At 53.1% G+C, this 16,151-nt stretch overlaps 7 protein-coding genes across 7 annotated transcripts; 2 read left to right on the top strand and 5 right to left on the bottom strand.

The window, feature by feature from the left end:
• Nucleotides 1-1,188: 1,188 nt before the first annotated feature.
• CKM354_000885400 (uncharacterized protein) lies at nucleotides 1,189-2,157 on the top strand (the record flags this gene model as incomplete). Its single annotated transcript, XM_044804249.1, has 1 exon — nucleotides 1,189-2,157. The coding sequence occupies one exon, from the start codon at nucleotides 1,189-1,191 to the stop codon at nucleotides 2,155-2,157; it is 969 nt and encodes a 322-aa protein (XP_044660184.1).
• Nucleotides 2,158-2,404: 247 nt separating this feature from the next.
• CKM354_000885300 (uncharacterized protein) lies at nucleotides 2,405-4,000 on the bottom strand (the record flags this gene model as incomplete). The annotated part of the gene is made up of 1 exon (XM_044804248.1): nucleotides 2,405-4,000. One exon carries the CDS (start codon nucleotides 3,998-4,000, stop codon nucleotides 2,405-2,407), a length of 1,596 nt encoding a protein of 531 aa, XP_044660183.1.
• Nucleotides 4,001-4,488: 488 nt separating this feature from the next.
• On the bottom strand, nucleotides 4,489-5,598 carry CKM354_000885200 (uncharacterized protein; the record flags this gene model as incomplete). Its single annotated transcript, XM_044804247.1, has 2 exons — nucleotides 4,489-5,221; nucleotides 5,276-5,598. 2 exons carry the CDS (start codon nucleotides 5,596-5,598, stop codon nucleotides 4,489-4,491), a joined length of 1,056 nt encoding a protein of 351 aa, XP_044660182.1.
• A 1,076-nt stretch (nucleotides 5,599-6,674) lies between these two features.
• Nucleotides 6,675-7,356, top strand: CKM354_000885100 (uncharacterized protein; the record flags this gene model as incomplete). The annotated part of the gene is made up of 2 exons (XM_044804246.1): nucleotides 6,675-6,829; nucleotides 6,894-7,356. 2 exons carry the CDS (start codon nucleotides 6,675-6,677, stop codon nucleotides 7,354-7,356), a joined length of 618 nt encoding a protein of 205 aa, XP_044660181.1.
• Nucleotides 7,357-8,440: 1,084 nt separating this feature from the next.
• CKM354_000885000 (uncharacterized protein) lies at nucleotides 8,441-9,683 on the bottom strand (the record flags this gene model as incomplete). The annotated part of the gene is made up of 3 exons (XM_044804245.1): nucleotides 8,441-8,681; nucleotides 8,745-9,567; nucleotides 9,629-9,683. The coding sequence occupies 3 exons, from the start codon at nucleotides 9,681-9,683 to the stop codon at nucleotides 8,441-8,443; spliced, it is 1,119 nt and encodes a 372-aa protein (XP_044660180.1).
• An 811-nt stretch (nucleotides 9,684-10,494) lies between these two features.
• CKM354_000884900 (uncharacterized protein) lies at nucleotides 10,495-13,092 on the bottom strand (the record flags this gene model as incomplete). The annotated part of the gene is made up of 1 exon (XM_044804244.1): nucleotides 10,495-13,092. One exon carries the CDS (start codon nucleotides 13,090-13,092, stop codon nucleotides 10,495-10,497), a length of 2,598 nt encoding a protein of 865 aa, XP_044660179.1.
• A 317-nt stretch (nucleotides 13,093-13,409) lies between these two features.
• On the bottom strand, nucleotides 13,410-15,285 carry CKM354_000884800 (uncharacterized protein; the record flags this gene model as incomplete). Its single annotated transcript, XM_044804243.1, has 2 exons — nucleotides 13,410-15,014; nucleotides 15,118-15,285. The coding sequence occupies 2 exons, from the start codon at nucleotides 15,283-15,285 to the stop codon at nucleotides 13,410-13,412; spliced, it is 1,773 nt and encodes a 590-aa protein (XP_044660178.1).
• Nucleotides 15,286-16,151: the final 866 nt, after the last annotated feature.

Genomic DNA, 16,151 nt, shown 5'->3' with positions numbered 1-16,151 from the left:
GTGGAACACAGGATCGAATCCTGCACGCGAGAAGTGATCCCATGATCCATCCTTCGCGAAGCACTGCATGAACATGCAGTGAAAACCGTTTTGGGGATAGATAACTCGCAAACGTCCAGGCCAGCAGGAAACTTCGACACTTATGCAGACATACGGCGAGCTCGCTGTCGCTCGCGCGTGAGGCTTGATGGGACCACTCTCCGTGCTTTTGCCCATCCGAGGGCTGCAAAAATCAGCACACAGGAAAGAGCGGTGTAGCGTCTGCTTCACGAGGACGCATAATGCGACTGAGCAACGCGCGAGACTTCAACCGCATGACGAAGTCATGATACCTCGATGTTCCGTGCTATGACCAAGCACAAAGACTGTCCGATACCACATACATTCCATCGACATAATGCCTGGCATGCTTCTCGCCTCCGGCCAGAGATCGCCATACTTGTGTGCTCAGGATCAGTGAGCCGACCGGCTTCCGGTCAGGAGCCTGTTCAGGCGACCAACAATGCAGCAATACTAATTGAAATGGCCTTGCTCGCGTCCGCGCCGTGCAGCTAAAGGAGCTGGATAAGGCACACCGCAATCCCACGGCATCTTACTCACATCCTCTTGGCCCGAGGATCCTCCCAATGCTGTGCCGTACCTGTTCCTCATCGCACGCATGCGTTGAGCGGGCCTCGAATCCTACAACCCATAGCGACGAGCCTGCCTGGCTCTTGCAATGTTCTCGATGACTCGTGATCCTTTCTCATTCCCTCGACATGTCTGAAGCGGGCAGATAAGCAAATTCTGGCCTAGCTATCCTGGCAAAGCTCCTGTGAGCTTTCGCCAGAAGATTGTATACGCAGGCATGTGACCTCGTGTTAATTTCGTGATCCATTGACCAAGATATGACGTTGTAGCAATCATCATCGATACGCAGTGTAAGTGCACACCAGGTATTGGCAATCAGTCTACCATTTGCGAAATTCCTTTACAACATATCACATGTTTCAACAGCGTATCCTCAAACGAGTGTCGCTGTCTGCTACTCCACAGGGCTTTCTCGTTACGCCACGAACGCACCTACTCCGTCACATAACAGTTCAAGAAAACTCAACACCGACTTTCAAAAGACCCAGAAAAGCCTCACCTATCATCAACAAGCAATCAACAACTGCAATCACTTTCTCAAGAAACCCCATCTCAACAATGTCAACCACCTCCCCCACCACAATCTCCATCGTTGGCGCCGCAGGCACAGTCGGCTCCTCCATCGCCTTCTCCCTCATCCTCAACCCCATAGCGGGCGAAATCATCCTCAGCGACCCGCAAACCGAAATCGTACAAGCCCAAGCCGAAGACCTCCGCGACGCAATTCTCCAAAGCGATACAACCAGCACCCGCGTCCACGTCGCAGAATCTCCCTCCGAAGCCGGCCAAGCCGATATCATCATCATCACAGCCGGCGCAGCCCAAAAGAAAGGCGAAAGCCGCACAGATCTCGTAGGCAAAAATGCGAAAATTCTAAAATCTGTCGCGGAAGGTTTGGGCGAAGTTAAGAAAGAAGCTGTAGTGATTTGTGTCGCGAATCCTGTTGATGTCATGACATTTTTCGCTCAGAAATTCATCAATCTCCCTAAAAAACAGATTTTTGGAAGTGGGACATTCCTCGACTCTGCAAGATTAAAAGGCCAACTCGCAAAACAAATCGGTGTTTCACAAAGCAATATCGAAGCTTTTGTACTCGGCGAACATGGTGAGAGTCAAGTCGTCGCTTGGTCTGCAGTATCCGTAGGAGGCGTCGCACTCGATCGCATCGAACAAAATAGTAATGTAAACATCGACCGAGACGAGATATCAGAGCAAACGAAAGATAAAGCTGGAGCGATTATTGAGGGAAAGGGAACGACGAATTATGGAATTGGGGCTGTGGTGGGGAGTATTTGTAAGGCGGTGTTGTTTGATCAGAGGGTTATTAGGCCGGTTAGTCATTGGAATGAGGGGTTGGGGGTTTGTTTGAGTATGCCGGCTGTGATTGGACGGGAGGGGTTGGTGAGGAGTGTGGAGGTGCCGGGGTTGAGTGAGGAGGAGATGGGGAGGGTGAGGAAGAGTGCGGAGAGTTTGAGGAGTGTTGTTGGGGAGGCGGAGAAGGTTTTGGAGGAGGGGGAGGGGAAGTGAGTCACGAGCGATGGAAGCCGGAGAGATACCAGAGAAGGTCATCAGTGTCGTGTAGACAAGACACCAGTCTGGTAAGAGTGTATGTGGAATCATTGGCGGTATGTTGTACATTGCCACCTAAATACAGAACATAGACGAATACATTTTATATCCAGCTTCGCATCACTTGTGCTGTTTCTCCCTCATTACTTCATGCCTCGTGTCTCAGTGAGTCGCATACAGCCAGCTCAATTCTGTTGGACTTGAACTACGACTCTGTTGGCTGTCTGACCAGCTTCCGAGGCTTCTTCTTCACCGCAGGAGTGGCAGCGGGTGAGTCGCCGTTCGTCTGTGGCTTGACCGGAGGAGGCGCGGGCTTCTTGACAGGCTTCACGGGGGTGGAAGTCTTGGTAGCGGAGGGAGGCGCTTTCGCTGGAGGAGGCTTCTTTGTAGGCGGAGCAGCCTTTGGTGCTTGAGAAGACTGCGCGGCGGCGGTCTTCTTCGCTGGAGGAGGAGCACTTGGAGGCGGAGCCTTCTTCTTCACTGGCGCAGCAGCGGCCGGCGACTTGTTGGCTGCTGGCGCTGCTGGAGCAGTCTTCATCTTCGGCACAACCTTCTTCTTGGGTTGCGTCCTCTTGATCGCCTCCGTCGCACCTTCCTCCTCAACAATGAAGTTCGCATCAGTAATATTCGTCCCATTAATGCCATTAACATCATTCGGACAAGCAGACATGACCACCACCACATCCCTCTCCGCCTTAAACCTCACATAATCCCCCGCTTTCCCCCTCGGCCCCTCAAAACTAATCTCCCCATCATCCGTCCACGGAATATTCATAAACAAATTCAACGGCGCCGGCACACTATTAATCGTGACATCCGCCCCAATCGCTTTCGCACCTTTCAACCCCGCCCTCTCATTCAGCTCTTTAAGTGCAAGCACCAAATTCTCCGCGCAAGACCCATGCTCTTCCCACTTCTCCACTCCCAAACCTTTATAACGTTGTGGATCACAAGCCGGAATCAAAGTATCATGAACCCCCACCGACCGATCCTCCAAAAGAGTCAAAATCGGCTCTCGTAAATTCGTCACCAACGTATCGCCTTTCCTCGGAACTAAATGTAACGTCGCAGCGCGCGAATGGGATAAACTCAAATATTCCATATTCGGCGCATCGGCTGCGTTTTTCGCATTGTAAGCTTGATAACCCGCGTATAAAGAGCCTGAGTATCCGGATCCTGTGAAAGCGGACATTCCAGCTGCTCCGACGGGAGTCTTGGAGAAATCTGTGAGTTGTTCGAGATAGGTTTTGTTTGGGTCGCGGGAGTGGGCGCTCATGAATTTGGAGACGGTGTCGGTTGCTGCTTCGGGGATGTAGGAGGAGAAGCCTTTGCCGGGTTTGAAGTATGAGGCCCAGGATTTGGAGTTTTTTTGTTGTTGGGTTTGGGCGGAGTCGGTGGTGTTTTGTTGCGTTGATGATGTGGTGTCGTCTTTCTTGCCTCCTAGGCCTAGGGTTGGGACAGAGGGGATGTAGGAACTCCAGCCAGATTTCTTCTGGCCATCTTGTTGTTCGGCTTGTTCGTGTGCTTCTCTTGTCGCCCGCTCAGCCTCTTCTTGTGAGGGCAAGTCATTGCCACTTTTGCCCTTGACCTTCTCTGCCGCCTTTGCTGTTTCTTGCTTGCCAATCTCCTCTTTTGTTTTTGCGTTTTCCTCCACGTCTTTCCTGGGCGCTGGCTGTGGTAGAGCAAAGGCCCATGTGTCAACGACCTGAGTGCCGGAAGTGTTGACGATTTTGATGCTTGATCCGGCAGGCATAAAGGTCGCGACGCCGTGACGTGCCGGGATGACTTGTTGCTCGGCCATTTTTGACTTTGCGCTTTAATGCGCAATCGACGTTCCTGGCTCGATTTTGCTCAAGAAGCTTTCACTAGCTGACATGGGGGGACTTAGGGTAAAACAAAGCACCTTAATGTGAAGGAGGGCTTGCGAGGTGAGAAGTGGCATTCAGTCGGCATCATAAAACGAAAGAATGCTGCATCATGAACCCGACAAGCTGTGGCGTCACCGCGGCCGGCTCTGACCAAGATTTCGGACACGGTGTCGCAAGAAGGGTTCGATTGTATCACTCTGCATCAGTGCAGTCGCATTCAGCTGCCTGGTTCGTGGCTGAAGCTATTCCAGCTTGCCAGGTTGTCTAATCTTGGCATACTTTTCTCTTTGCATTAATTCCCTGTTTCATGTAGACTGTCGTTCGTGCGCTTCTGTCATCTCTGCCCCATTATTACTTTATGCATAACCTCCGCGGACAGTGCTCCACAAAAGACCCAGTGATCGACCCGTGCATAAAGTACTTACTCGCCTGTTGGCGCTTCAGTCTCTTCAATGGAGCCACACCCTGTTTGCACGAGAAAGCCAGCTCCTGGCGCGAGATTCTGGTTGTTGTCCGAATACTTGAAGCCAAGACCGCAGGTAGGCTCAGTGTACCACAGGAAGCAGTTGCCAGCCTTCCAGTCGTCTTCGCTGGCTGCACAGCCGTCGGTGTCGACGCAGAGTTGGCAACAGGCGCTTGGGTCGCTGCCAGGTGCCAGACCGCGCGTATTGGACTCGTCTCCTTGCGTCTGGCCGATGCCCTTGCCGCCAATCTCGGAGATGAGGTTGGTCGGGGCGCACTTGAGATGTTGTGTAGTGGTGGACGAAGCACTCTCTGTCACGGTGCACACCCCACCAGTAGCTGAGCCATTAGTTGGAGGCGCTCTCAGTGTCGTTGTGATTGATGGGTCTGCGGGTGCCAGTACCTTGCCTGGCTGCTGTGTGACACAGATAGTCGGTGTCTCGGCGGTTACCGTTTCGGTCACTGCTTGCTCGGCCACGGTCTTGGTGACATAGACGTGAGTAGTGACCTTCTTCAGACAGTCGACCTCGAAGGCTTTCGAATGGAGGAGGGGGCTCTGCCCAAGTCGGTGCACGACGGAGCCGATCAGTCCTGGAAGCAAAGCGGGCGATCTCTGCTCGAGCGGGCTGGCCGTGGGTTTTGGCTGTGTGCGATTGTATTGTCCGGTGAAGACTGTGGCGACAGAAGCCGATCTGGTTTCCTGTCAGCTGCACGTTCAAGGTCAAGAGGTCATGTTCAATGCATACACTGTGGTCGTGCTAGTGCAGCCGGCCTCCTGACGAGCAACAATGTTGCTGTCGGCGCCATCACCACAAACGGTCGTCACTGCCTCTGGGGTGACGGTGATGGTCTCTGTGGTTGGCGCGGAGCAAGTCGTGATAGTCGAGGTGACAGTCTTGTCCTTGGTGGTCGTCTTCGTGGAAAGAGCACCGCCAGTGCAGAGGGACGAAGGTCGGTACTTGGTGATGTGATTGACTGTGCTGTAGACGGAGAGAGAACGCTTCTCTGCGTGTGGAACTGCGGCGACAGTGGCGGCCAGAAGACCGGTCAGGACAACGCTCGAGTGCATTGTGAGGGCGTTGTTGGTGGTTGTCTAGTGGTCAGCGAGTGAGGGAGGAGGAAGGAGAGATGTTCAGAGTTGAAGAAGGAGGAGGGCGAGTGCAGGAAACGACGACTGGAGCGTGAACAGCCCACCAGCGTCCCGTCTGGTCGATATTGTGCTCCATCGCCATGCACGCGCGAGAACAAGACCCTTGTCATGCCTGTATGCGATGTCTTTGGGTCACGACGCGTGCCAGCCTGCCGGTGAATGAATGCCAGAGTTGGGAGGGAAACCGGCGCCCAAACGCTGCCGTCAAACACTGGTGCAGGTGTCCGTCTGCCTCGCGCGCGCTCATTCTCGTGAAGACGATGTTCTTCTCGGCGAACTGCAGCAAATGCTGCTGGTCGCGTACCTGATCGGCCGTGCAGACTCCGCTACGATCCACCGCGCCACGCCAAGAGCAGCATCCGTCGCTGTTTCCAGCACCCGAGCAGGTTGTGAAACAGACTGGACTTCGGCAGACGGCAGTGGACGTGCAGACCCTTCGCCGCATCTCAGCACCACCGCCGCCCATCGACTTCCTTCTGCTCCGCGTGCTGCGAACATTTTGCGTTTTCGTAGACGTTCGTGTAAGATGCGAAGAAGCTCAGGCGCCACCCGTAGCCAGCTCCGGCTGAACAGGCTGTCAGAACCGCACGCCCGCATGGATGACCCCAGAAGCAGCGTAAAGTCAGCAACATCCCGGTCCCGCCCACGTCTATGCGTAGTCTATATCATCTCGAACCATCGCTACTGCCGCCCTCGCTGGCCTCGCGGCGGAAACCTGGGACGTCACGGAGAAGGGACGGGCATCGAGCGCGCACGCGGTCAATGGTTTGCAGGGTGCAGCGCTCACCGCTGGCCTTGCCATGATCGTCTCACGAGTCATACTATATCACGACCCTGAGCCCGCGTGCATCGAAGTTTCTGCCATCGACACGGCACGGCTGTTCTATTAGAAGCGAATTGGCTAAACTGTAGCCGCTTTCTTCCAGAATCGATCAAAACTTACTGATCGCCACACCTCAGACCTGATACAACATCGGACACCACTGCGCAAGGCGATGCCAGGTCTCGACTCGAACAACGCCCAGAACGCAACTTCGGAGAATGCAACTACGGAAGATGCCTCGACGGACAAGCCTCGCAGGGTGACCAAGTACGACAAACAGCAGGCGGAGAAAACCATAGAGGAGTTGTGCGAAAAACTGACAGAAGTGCACGGCTTGTCATCTGCTATACACACATCCGCCACACCTGCTAAGCTGACCAAGTGTGTGCAGAGGCGATGTCTATGGCCCGTTCTTCAACCGCCACATTTCTCCCAACTTCCAATTCCATTTGGCGAACATTCGTCATTTGAACTCCCGTGAGGAGTACAGGGAGCACTTGCTCGGCGTCAGGGCGACGTTTCCGAATTGGAAGGCCTCTATGATGTCGATCACAGTCGAGCTGCAGGAGAAAATCACGAAGGCCAAGGTATGGATGCTATTAAGACACACCAATTACCCAGAAGGCTGCGAACGTGAAGCCTTCAGTATGTTTATCGTGAAGCGGAGTGAGGAAGGTGTTTGGGTCAGTCAGGGACAATACGGTTTTACGGGCGTCGCACCTTTACCGCTGCCGCTGGAAGTCGCGTGCCCAGTTGAAGAAGATCAATCTTCTGGTTGCGCAGCCAAGCAGTCGCGCTGCAAAGATCCAGAATCGTCGCCAACGCCTGACAGCGACAGCAAGCCTGCACCTTGAGAAGTAGGAGATCCTGGAGTTTCGCTCCTGACCACCAATAACGAAGTGTGTATGGCTTGGACATCTGTCTGAATGCTAGCGCCTTCGCGATGTCGGCCCAAAAAGCGAGCTTTCAACGCCTTCTGGGCGTCAACGCTGGCAGCCAGGCAACGAACTGGCAGATTCTCCAAAACCTAGGACCCGGAGCAAGATGCACGAAATCGACCACCACACTCGAGATCCAGATTAGATGCTCGACTCTGTATCACCAAGCCTGATCCACGCTCGCACTGATACCGAAACCCGTCGAACCCTATGCTCGCACTTCCCACTCTGAGATGGGTTGCTCGAGTTCTTCCCAAGTATCGCCTTCACCACGACACCGCCAACGCCATCAGTAGCTGCGCGAGAACGAGGGCCGCGAGCACTGTACACTTCTTCGCCGTATACGAATATTCGACCGGTTCCTCTTCTGGTGGTGGAGGAGGCTTTGGTGATCGTTTGATGGATCGTGTCCGAACATACCAGCTCTTGCGACAGAATGGACAGCGATTCTGCCCATTCGATCGAATTTCTTGAAAGCATTCTGGGCAGCATGCGTGTGTGCATGGACTAAGACAGGTTCTCTGGGCAGGAACCTCCGGATCCCGACAGATGATGCAGATGTCTTGATCTTCGGGTTGTGATGGGAACGACATGGAGTTCCTTTGCGGGCCGATGCCAGACGCTTCGGATGGAGTTGGGAGCGACATGTTGGGAACCTTGATGGTGAATTGTGAGAACGGGCGCTGGGGGCAGCAGAGAGGGACCCCAGACCTGCAGATGATGTGAGATGGGTGAGATGAGGGCAAAGCGTGGGCTTGTTAGATTTTATTCTTGTACTGATATGCGCCAAGACTTGTCCTTAAGCAACATGCCTCGAAAAAAAAAACATTTCTGGATGGCTACCACGGACCCTGCAGAGGCTGTGCTCGGGATGGGTACATGCGCTTTGTAGCTAATCACAGCTGTTGACAATGGACTTTACACGTCGGCCTGAGTTCTGCACCAGCGAATGTGGCCTTCCCCCATCCACCCTCATCCCCAGATCCTTGTTCTCCTCCTCTCAATTATAAACTTTCGCCGAATACCCCTTCATAACCTCCAACTCCCCATTCTCATACGTATACTTCGTCCCTTCAATCTTCGGTGCTTTCGTCCTCCTTTGCTGCTGCGTCTGTCGTAATTTACACCATTCTTCCATCGTCAAATGCTGTCCCAATTTCGTGAACTCGTTTTCTTTGATGCCAAGTTTCTCCAGCACGGGACTATTGGAGATGGGATCGAGGAGGACATGGTTGTTTGGTCTGCAGAAACAACAAGTCAGTACGAAAAAAAAAAGACAGGATGTATGTAAGAGTGGGACTCACCGGGAGAAATATAACACACCCAACCGATCCACATGCGCCTGATCTTCTGGAGGAGCGTGGACGCGGTGAACGCTGCTTTTGAGCCAGTTTCCGGTCAAAGCACTCAATGCATCGCAGATATTCACTGTGATTGTTGCGTCTTGTGGTCGGACCCATTTCCATTCATTTTTTGAATTCAAGATTTGTAACGCTGCGACTGGTTGGCGGAATAACAATGTCAGAGATCCGAGATCGGTGTGGCCAGGACTATAGAGTTCTCCAACGAGTTTATTTTCTTCGGGTGTACGGGCTTTGTAGTGCATATACCGGAGATGGTCTTCGCCTTTTGTGTCGTATTTATGTAAGTCGACGAGTTGGTCTTCAGAGGGGAGTTCCAAGAGAATCGCGAAGAGTTTGAGGAGTTTGGTTATGACGAGATCATGACATTTTCGGCTGAAGGTTTCGATTTCTTTGATGTGTTCTTGAAGTACGGGAGGCTGAGCACGATGATGGAAGCCATCGAATTTGGGGATGTTGTAGACTTCGACGTTGTCGCGGATTGTTTCGGTGAGTTGGCGGAGACCGGCGGGACGGTAGCCGTTGTATTCGCCGCTTTCGAGGTCTTTCAGGTTGTGATATTTGAGTTTCTCTTCGAGAGGGAGGTTGTAGAACTCGCGGCCGAGGGCGAATTGGCGATCGACTTCTTCTTGGGAGATGTCGAAGTTTTTGACGTAGAAGAAACCGACGTGTTGGGCGGCGTAGGCAAGTTGGTCGGCGAGTTGTTGCTTGCCGTTCGGTTGATCAAAGAGGCTGAGGTCGAGGGTTACGAGCTCGGCCCAGTCCACTGTGTGTACAAGTCAGATACCTGATGTATTCGAAGAGGTATGTAGAAGGTGTCAACGCACGATCAGCTTTAGTCTCCGGGACCTGCTTGTAAGGTGAAAGTACTTTTCCTGGCATTTTGTGAACTCTAAAACGATGTGAAGCTGTAGGATGTATGAAAACTCGTGGCTGGCAGTGGAAGAGCGTGTTATGCTAGCTATATGAGCAGTTGGCCGAACTCCGCTTTGGCTTCTGCCGACGAGCCGCGTTCCTGCAGGAACCTTGCTCGATCCGCTATGGTGTCAAAAAGCTCATCTCGCACCTCATTGACGGCGTCGCAGAAGTCGATTCTCATTCAGCGAGGACTCGATGTTGACTTTTCCAATGACAAGCGATAAGGCTAGCCCACTTGGACTACTGTACGCTTCCTCGACCATCCGAAGCTCTCGTCGGAGGAAGAGGAAGAGGAGAATGCTTCTGGGCAGTTGCAACTTGGTGAACTCAGCGCTCGCATGCTATCGCAGAGCGTGCCGATAAGAACCAGTCCCGCCTGCGTTCATCATCTGACGTTACAAACCGCCAGCGTGCCGAGCGTGCCCAGCCTAGCTTTGCTTGCTTGGGGGTGACCGCAGTCTTTGAAACAAGCAAACAGAATTGACCAATGCCGAAGTGATGTCCTGTCACGAGGAGTGTGTAGTATAATACTCTCTTGGCAAGATTCGCAAGATTGACCAGCAAGGCACAGTTCCGCCTTGGGAGGCCGTGCCGGTGTTCGAAGGTCTTCAAGTCGTGCTCGCTCTGACGAGCTCTGTGTCGCTTCACACTTCGACTGAGCAGTTGCAGCCTCGATAACAGGCTCAATGTCTGGCTGCTCTTGATCTAGCAGAGAAAGTGCCACATGTGGTCTGGTCTTCCACTCAAGAAGCTTGACATGCCGACCAATTGCCAATCACGCCGCGATCTGCACCTCACGGTCTCCAAGCACAGCGGCGCGCACTTGCAGAACAGCAACAAGCTCAAGAATGAATTCTTGGAGAATCACAATGTTCGTCAACACGTGGTTCAGGCTTGCAGTGCGAGCAGGAGCCTTTTCTTCGTCTTCACCGTCGCTGTCCTCATTGTCTTCAATGGCACTGGTGCTCGAGTGTCGCTTCGGGAAAGTGATGACCTGCATCAGCATATCGGTCGTTGAAGGTGTCTCCGGCGGAGGCGGCCTGAAAAGCGAGCTAGATCGAGGTGGCCTTCCATCCCCTCTTGTTGCAGAAAGCCCCCTGGATGGCGACGGCGATGGCGCCAGGCTACCATTTGCAGATGTTGTCGCAGTCGTGCGTGCTCTCCCACGACTGGAGTTCCTGCTCTGTAGTGCGCTAGGCACATCCAACAATGCTCTTCGCGGCATCGGACTACCCATCACTGACGGAGGCTCACTAAGTGCAGTCGCATCGACTCCGGATGCTTGCAACATGACTTTCCTGCCAGTGATGAGCTGGTCCATATTGGGTATCTTAGCGCGGACTGCGTCGAGCTCAGAAGCAACAGCCTGAAGCTCAGAGAACAGTCTGGGAATGCATTCTGTCGACCACTTGGGCGCACGCGAGCGTCCCTGTACGCCTTGCCACGCTTCTTGCTCCTCACTGTCGAGGTGAGCTTGCCATGGTCGGTCCGGCAGTGGCTTCTCGTCGAACTGATAAGCTGAAGGTTTCATAGCCACCCAATGATCCAGCCGGATCTCTACACATTGCAAGATAGAAATGAAGGCCTGGCTGAGCTCGAGATTCACATCAATACTGTTTGTGAAGAAAGTGCGAAGCTGGCCGATCATGAGTTGTATCAGAGGATCTTCTTCCGTGAGCACAATACCGCCAACCTGAACTTGGTCTGCAGTGGACGTATTTGCTGGAAGAAGGGGCACCTGAGCTTCGATCACATATCTCATGTCTTCGCAAAGACGGTCATACGCAACATCCAGTGCATAGTGCCTATGCAGAGAAGATGCTATTTCCATGTATTTCTCGATCTCGAGCTCGAGGGCCCCAACAGTTCTTGCAATGCCGTTGGCTGGCGCCTTGCGAGTCTTGACCAGATGATGAATCGCGTATGGCTTCTGCCTGAATATCAAAGTTGATGCAAGTTTTAAGGCGGCATACACAGATTGGCTGTTACGTGATCCGACATTGTTCTTTATGAGATCGACAAGATCGAATAGAGCTGGCTCGACAGCCTCATCGGGGTCTTTTGGCGCATTCAAGAGCATCAGACTCTGCCGTCGTCGAATTGTAGTTGGCGATTTCGGAGGCTGGTCGGCTGTCTTTGGTGTTTGTGGTGTCGATGCCACAGGCGTGCTGCTTTCCTCAATAGCCAACAGATACTTGAGCATCATATCGATGAGATCCGGGTATTCCAAAGACTCCAGCATCGCAGTCATGTATGTCAGGACTGCAATAGAACTACCGGCATCCGTGTCGCTGGATTGGAGAAGTGATGGATACAGCAATTGCTGCAAGAAGAGTATTTGGAAGTGATCCAACAGTGTCTGCTTGACGTCCGCACTTCGACAGTGATCAAGCACATCTTGCCAAAAAGCTAGATATGAGAGAAATGTCGCCATGTGTGCTTTGTGTCTGTCTGAAAAGGCAGATTCAGCCGTAGCTCGAGGATGTGTAGTTGCATAGTCGCTCATAGCGAGTACAGCAGGCAGCTCAGCGTCGGCGTGCAGGATGCTCAGTTCGCGACTGAGCTGGCTATAAAGTGCCCCAAGTCCTGAGGCCATAAGAGTAGGTAGATCGCTGCTGATCACCCACTCCTCCAAGTCCTCGGAGCGGCCAGTAGCTTCGAAGACATACAATAGGCCCGTCCTGGCGAAATCGCCAATCCGACCTTCATGGTGTACGCGATCAATCAGCAGATAGCAAAGCGGAAAGTCATCTTTCTGCGTTATCCCCACAAAGCTCTTCTTCTCCTTAACAAACACATCCTCTTGCTCCGGCTTGACCGTAGACTGGAACCAAACAGGCAGAATTTCCGGCTGCAAGCGTATCTTCGCAGAGATTGTGAAGAGCAATTCGAGAATCGCCGTTTCCGTCTCCACGTCTATAAGGTATTCTCCACTGTCCACAACTTTCCGTACCAGCATCATGAGACTCTTCGCAAAATGGCTGTTTGACAGGAAATCCTCCTCCTCACTGTCCACCAGCGCAGCGAACACCGCGATAGCAGCCCGTATAATCGGCTCATATTGACTGACAGTAGCTACTCGCGCGATAGCAGCATAGATGCGATTCCGAGCAGCGAACTGGAAGCAAATATGGGGGACCGGAGCGCGGGACTCTTCTCGCAGCAAAGCCGCCACTCGGTCGACATGGCCATGTAATTGTCGGAGGAGAATCCCCTCGACCTCTTGACTTCGTGGGCGGTCAATGAGGTCGAGAACGTTGCCGTAGACACGTCGGAAGCGAACCAGACGCGTGTGAGGATCGTTGGCGGGCGGCCTCGGCGGTTTCTTTGTTGGGTGGTTCGCGGATCCTAAGAGGCGGTTTATAAAGTCCATGGCGGCGGTCAGGTGTGACCTCTGCTGTTCGCTATCGGTCCGGCATTGTTTGCGTCGTTCTGGAGATCGTATACTGTCTCAACAATTTGATGCGACAGTTGTCGGGGAGTTTGGTTTTGTGTCACGTGCGGCTAGCAAGGGTAGCGCTATGATATGTTTCTTACACGTTTGATTTCTCTCAGCAATGTTGACTTTGGATCGACGTGTCCTCGAAGTGATCATATGTCTTGAACGCAAATTACAAGTCGAGTGCACTAGCTATCTACTCTGGCTCCCAGAATTATGTCGACGCACGATAAGTGTGCTGCAGACACTAACTACTCTGACACTTTGGCAAACCAGATCATCCCATCCCTCCAATTGCCAGTCTCTCCTGCGACGCGAATTTGTTCCTCTTCTATTTCGATGCCCAGAGTTGCAACCTTACCATCTGGGCTGTACTCGAACACCGCCTGGCCCGGCCACGCTTTCTGCCAGACCGCTTCGTCTTTACATTTGAGATTGCGTTTCGTACCAGAGGTGTCAGGTGATGGCTGTGCATTTCCACAAGTGACTTGATCGTTTTCCGGAGTAGGGCCGTGGATCCAGTAACCTTGCGCATCAAAGAATGTGGTAGAGGTATGCGTGAGCACGAATGATGTTGAGAAGACCCGATGTGTGGGAGTGACGAGGAGCTGTGGTGTTGGAGAGCGGCCTGCGAGGGGCAATTGTGAGTCCATGATGCTGCTTAGTGGGACTGTGGACGAGTTCCCAGCCAGACTGATGTTGATCGGTCCGTATGCTGGGTGGGAATAAAGTCCCAGATAGTCACCAACATCGCCGGGCAGTGGTAGAGTGGCGCTGTCTGCGTCAAAGCCGGCCAGTTTCGTCCTTGAGCCCGATTGCGCTGGGGTCCCGAACAACGGCAACAGTCGTTCAAGAGACCTTTGCAGTCCGGAATGTTCTTCAATGACGATCTCATCTCTGATTTCTTTCAACAGGAGGAGGAACAGCTGAGCGCCAACGAATGTGGCCCGACCCACCTCGTTCCCCATGGAAGTGAAGCCGAAGTCCAGCTCAGGCACCAGAAACACTTGAGTTCCAAATCCAGGCAGGCCGCCACTGTGCGTGATAACGGTATATTTGTCGACCTGGACTACCATCCACCCCAGAGCGTAATTGACTGAAGACGCGATGTGGCTGGTATTGACAAAACCAAGGTCAACATAGCTACGCGGCGTCCACAAGGCTTGCAAAAGCTCAGACGTGAGAGGCCCGGTCTCGTGTTCCAACTTCTTTGCGGATTCAAGTAGAGCCTTGATCCACAGACTGTAGTCATTCGCTGATGAGATGGTAGCACCTGCTCCGGCAACGGGCAGGATATCATAATATGGTTCGGGAATATACGTCTCGCCGTCTTCGTCCCAGTAATAACCCGCTGCGAGGTCCCCAGAGCCGATTGCTTGTTGTACAGAGAATGTTGTCGACTTCATGCCCAGAGGCTTCCAGATCCAGTCGTGCAGCAAGCTCTCCAGCTGCAGACCCGTGTGACGTTCCAGCATTACACCAACTGTTGCGAACATGATGTTGCAGTACTGAAACCTTGTGCGAGGCTCGCTCGTAAGGGGCAAGTAGCGTAGTCGTTTGACAATGTCTTCGGGAGTTTCATCGCCCCATCCATAAGACGTGTCGTGCCTTGGGAGGCCAGAGCGGTGCGATAAGGCATCTTCTAGCGTCGTATGAAGAGTCTGGTACTCCTCCGAGAGAACGAATTCCCCAGGTAGCAGGTCAGTCAGGCGTGAGGACCATTTGAAATCAGGCACACTGTCGTTCTGAACAAGTAGGCCGGCTGCCGTCGCCACGAAAGCTTTGGTCGTACTGCCGGCGAACCAGAGAGTGTCCGGAGTCGCGCGTACATCGGGAAGTCTGGCATAGCCATAGCCCTGCCATTGTGGTTCAGCAATATGTTCATTGCACTCACAGCCCATCATGATCGGCAGGGCAAGGAAGCAAGAGCTTGCGAATTATTCATCTGAACTTCCTCACCTTACTTTCAGTTTCGCCACCTCGCACGACAGCAATGCTAAGTCCAGGAAGGTGCCATTTCGTCAATAGGTCTTCAACCAGATCGTCAAATCCGGCATGGAACTCTGTCGCACTAGATTGAAAGCCAAGCGCCAATAGAGCTACTGCGATGTACGCTGAAGAGCGCATCTCGCTGGTGAATAGACCTGAAAAAGGTCAACGGGTGCAAGTCTGATAAACTATTTCACAATGGTGCTGCCTGGCTTCATCATCGGATGATTGCATGGCGAGCTGAGGTGCGAAGGATCGATCTTCCCCACATCGTCACTCTGATGACCAACTCGCACGCTCGTGCTGCACAACCTCATCAACAGGATAGTCAGATGTGTGAGTGCAAAGGACTTCGATGCCATTGAATACAAGCACGAGAACCGGCGAGCTTTCGAGAGCGGGAATCATGCCGCGAAGCGCCGTCAGCACTTGCTCTCAGAAGCGCAGGCACTGGCAGCCAACGAATGCAGCATCGCAGCTGCTGTCGCGTCGCAGAAGGCAGTACCTTGCAGAGCTGCGCAGAATCGTTCGCTGACAATTGTGCAGACGAATAGACTTTGATACTGATTGCTGCGAAATGAGGATGGCTGGGGTGTAAAGTCTTCTTCGCTTCATTTCGGGATGCTTGCACCTCCGTTCACACAAGCTGCACTTGAGGTATTCGACGGGAGCAAAAGTCGACCTCACCTGAGGATGACAACATTATGGGACGCTTGGAGTGCAATATCTCGATGCTGTCTCTGACTTGCGCATTTGACCGACGTCCTGTTCGTGAGCAGCCGGACAGAGTTCGGTAGCGCGCCAGAGACGCGTTGGGCGAGCATGGGCGCATGCACGAATGAGGAAGTGTGTTTTGAGGCATAAAGAAGGGCGTTCATGCATGTGATACTGACCCTGGCCTGGCCAATAGACCTGATACACGACTCCCCGGTGGGCCGCGAACGAGGATATGTGGGATCCGGCGTGCGCCCAACGCGATCGACATGACGAACGAGATGGCTGGC

The sequence above is a fragment of the Cercospora kikuchii genome (genome assembly GCF_019650295.1).
Source record: "Cercospora kikuchii DNA, contig_00005, whole genome shotgun sequence".
Lineage (NCBI taxonomy): Eukaryota > Fungi > Ascomycota > Dothideomycetes > Mycosphaerellales > Mycosphaerellaceae > Cercospora > Cercospora kikuchii.
This window is presented reverse-complemented; position numbering and strand designations above follow the sequence as displayed.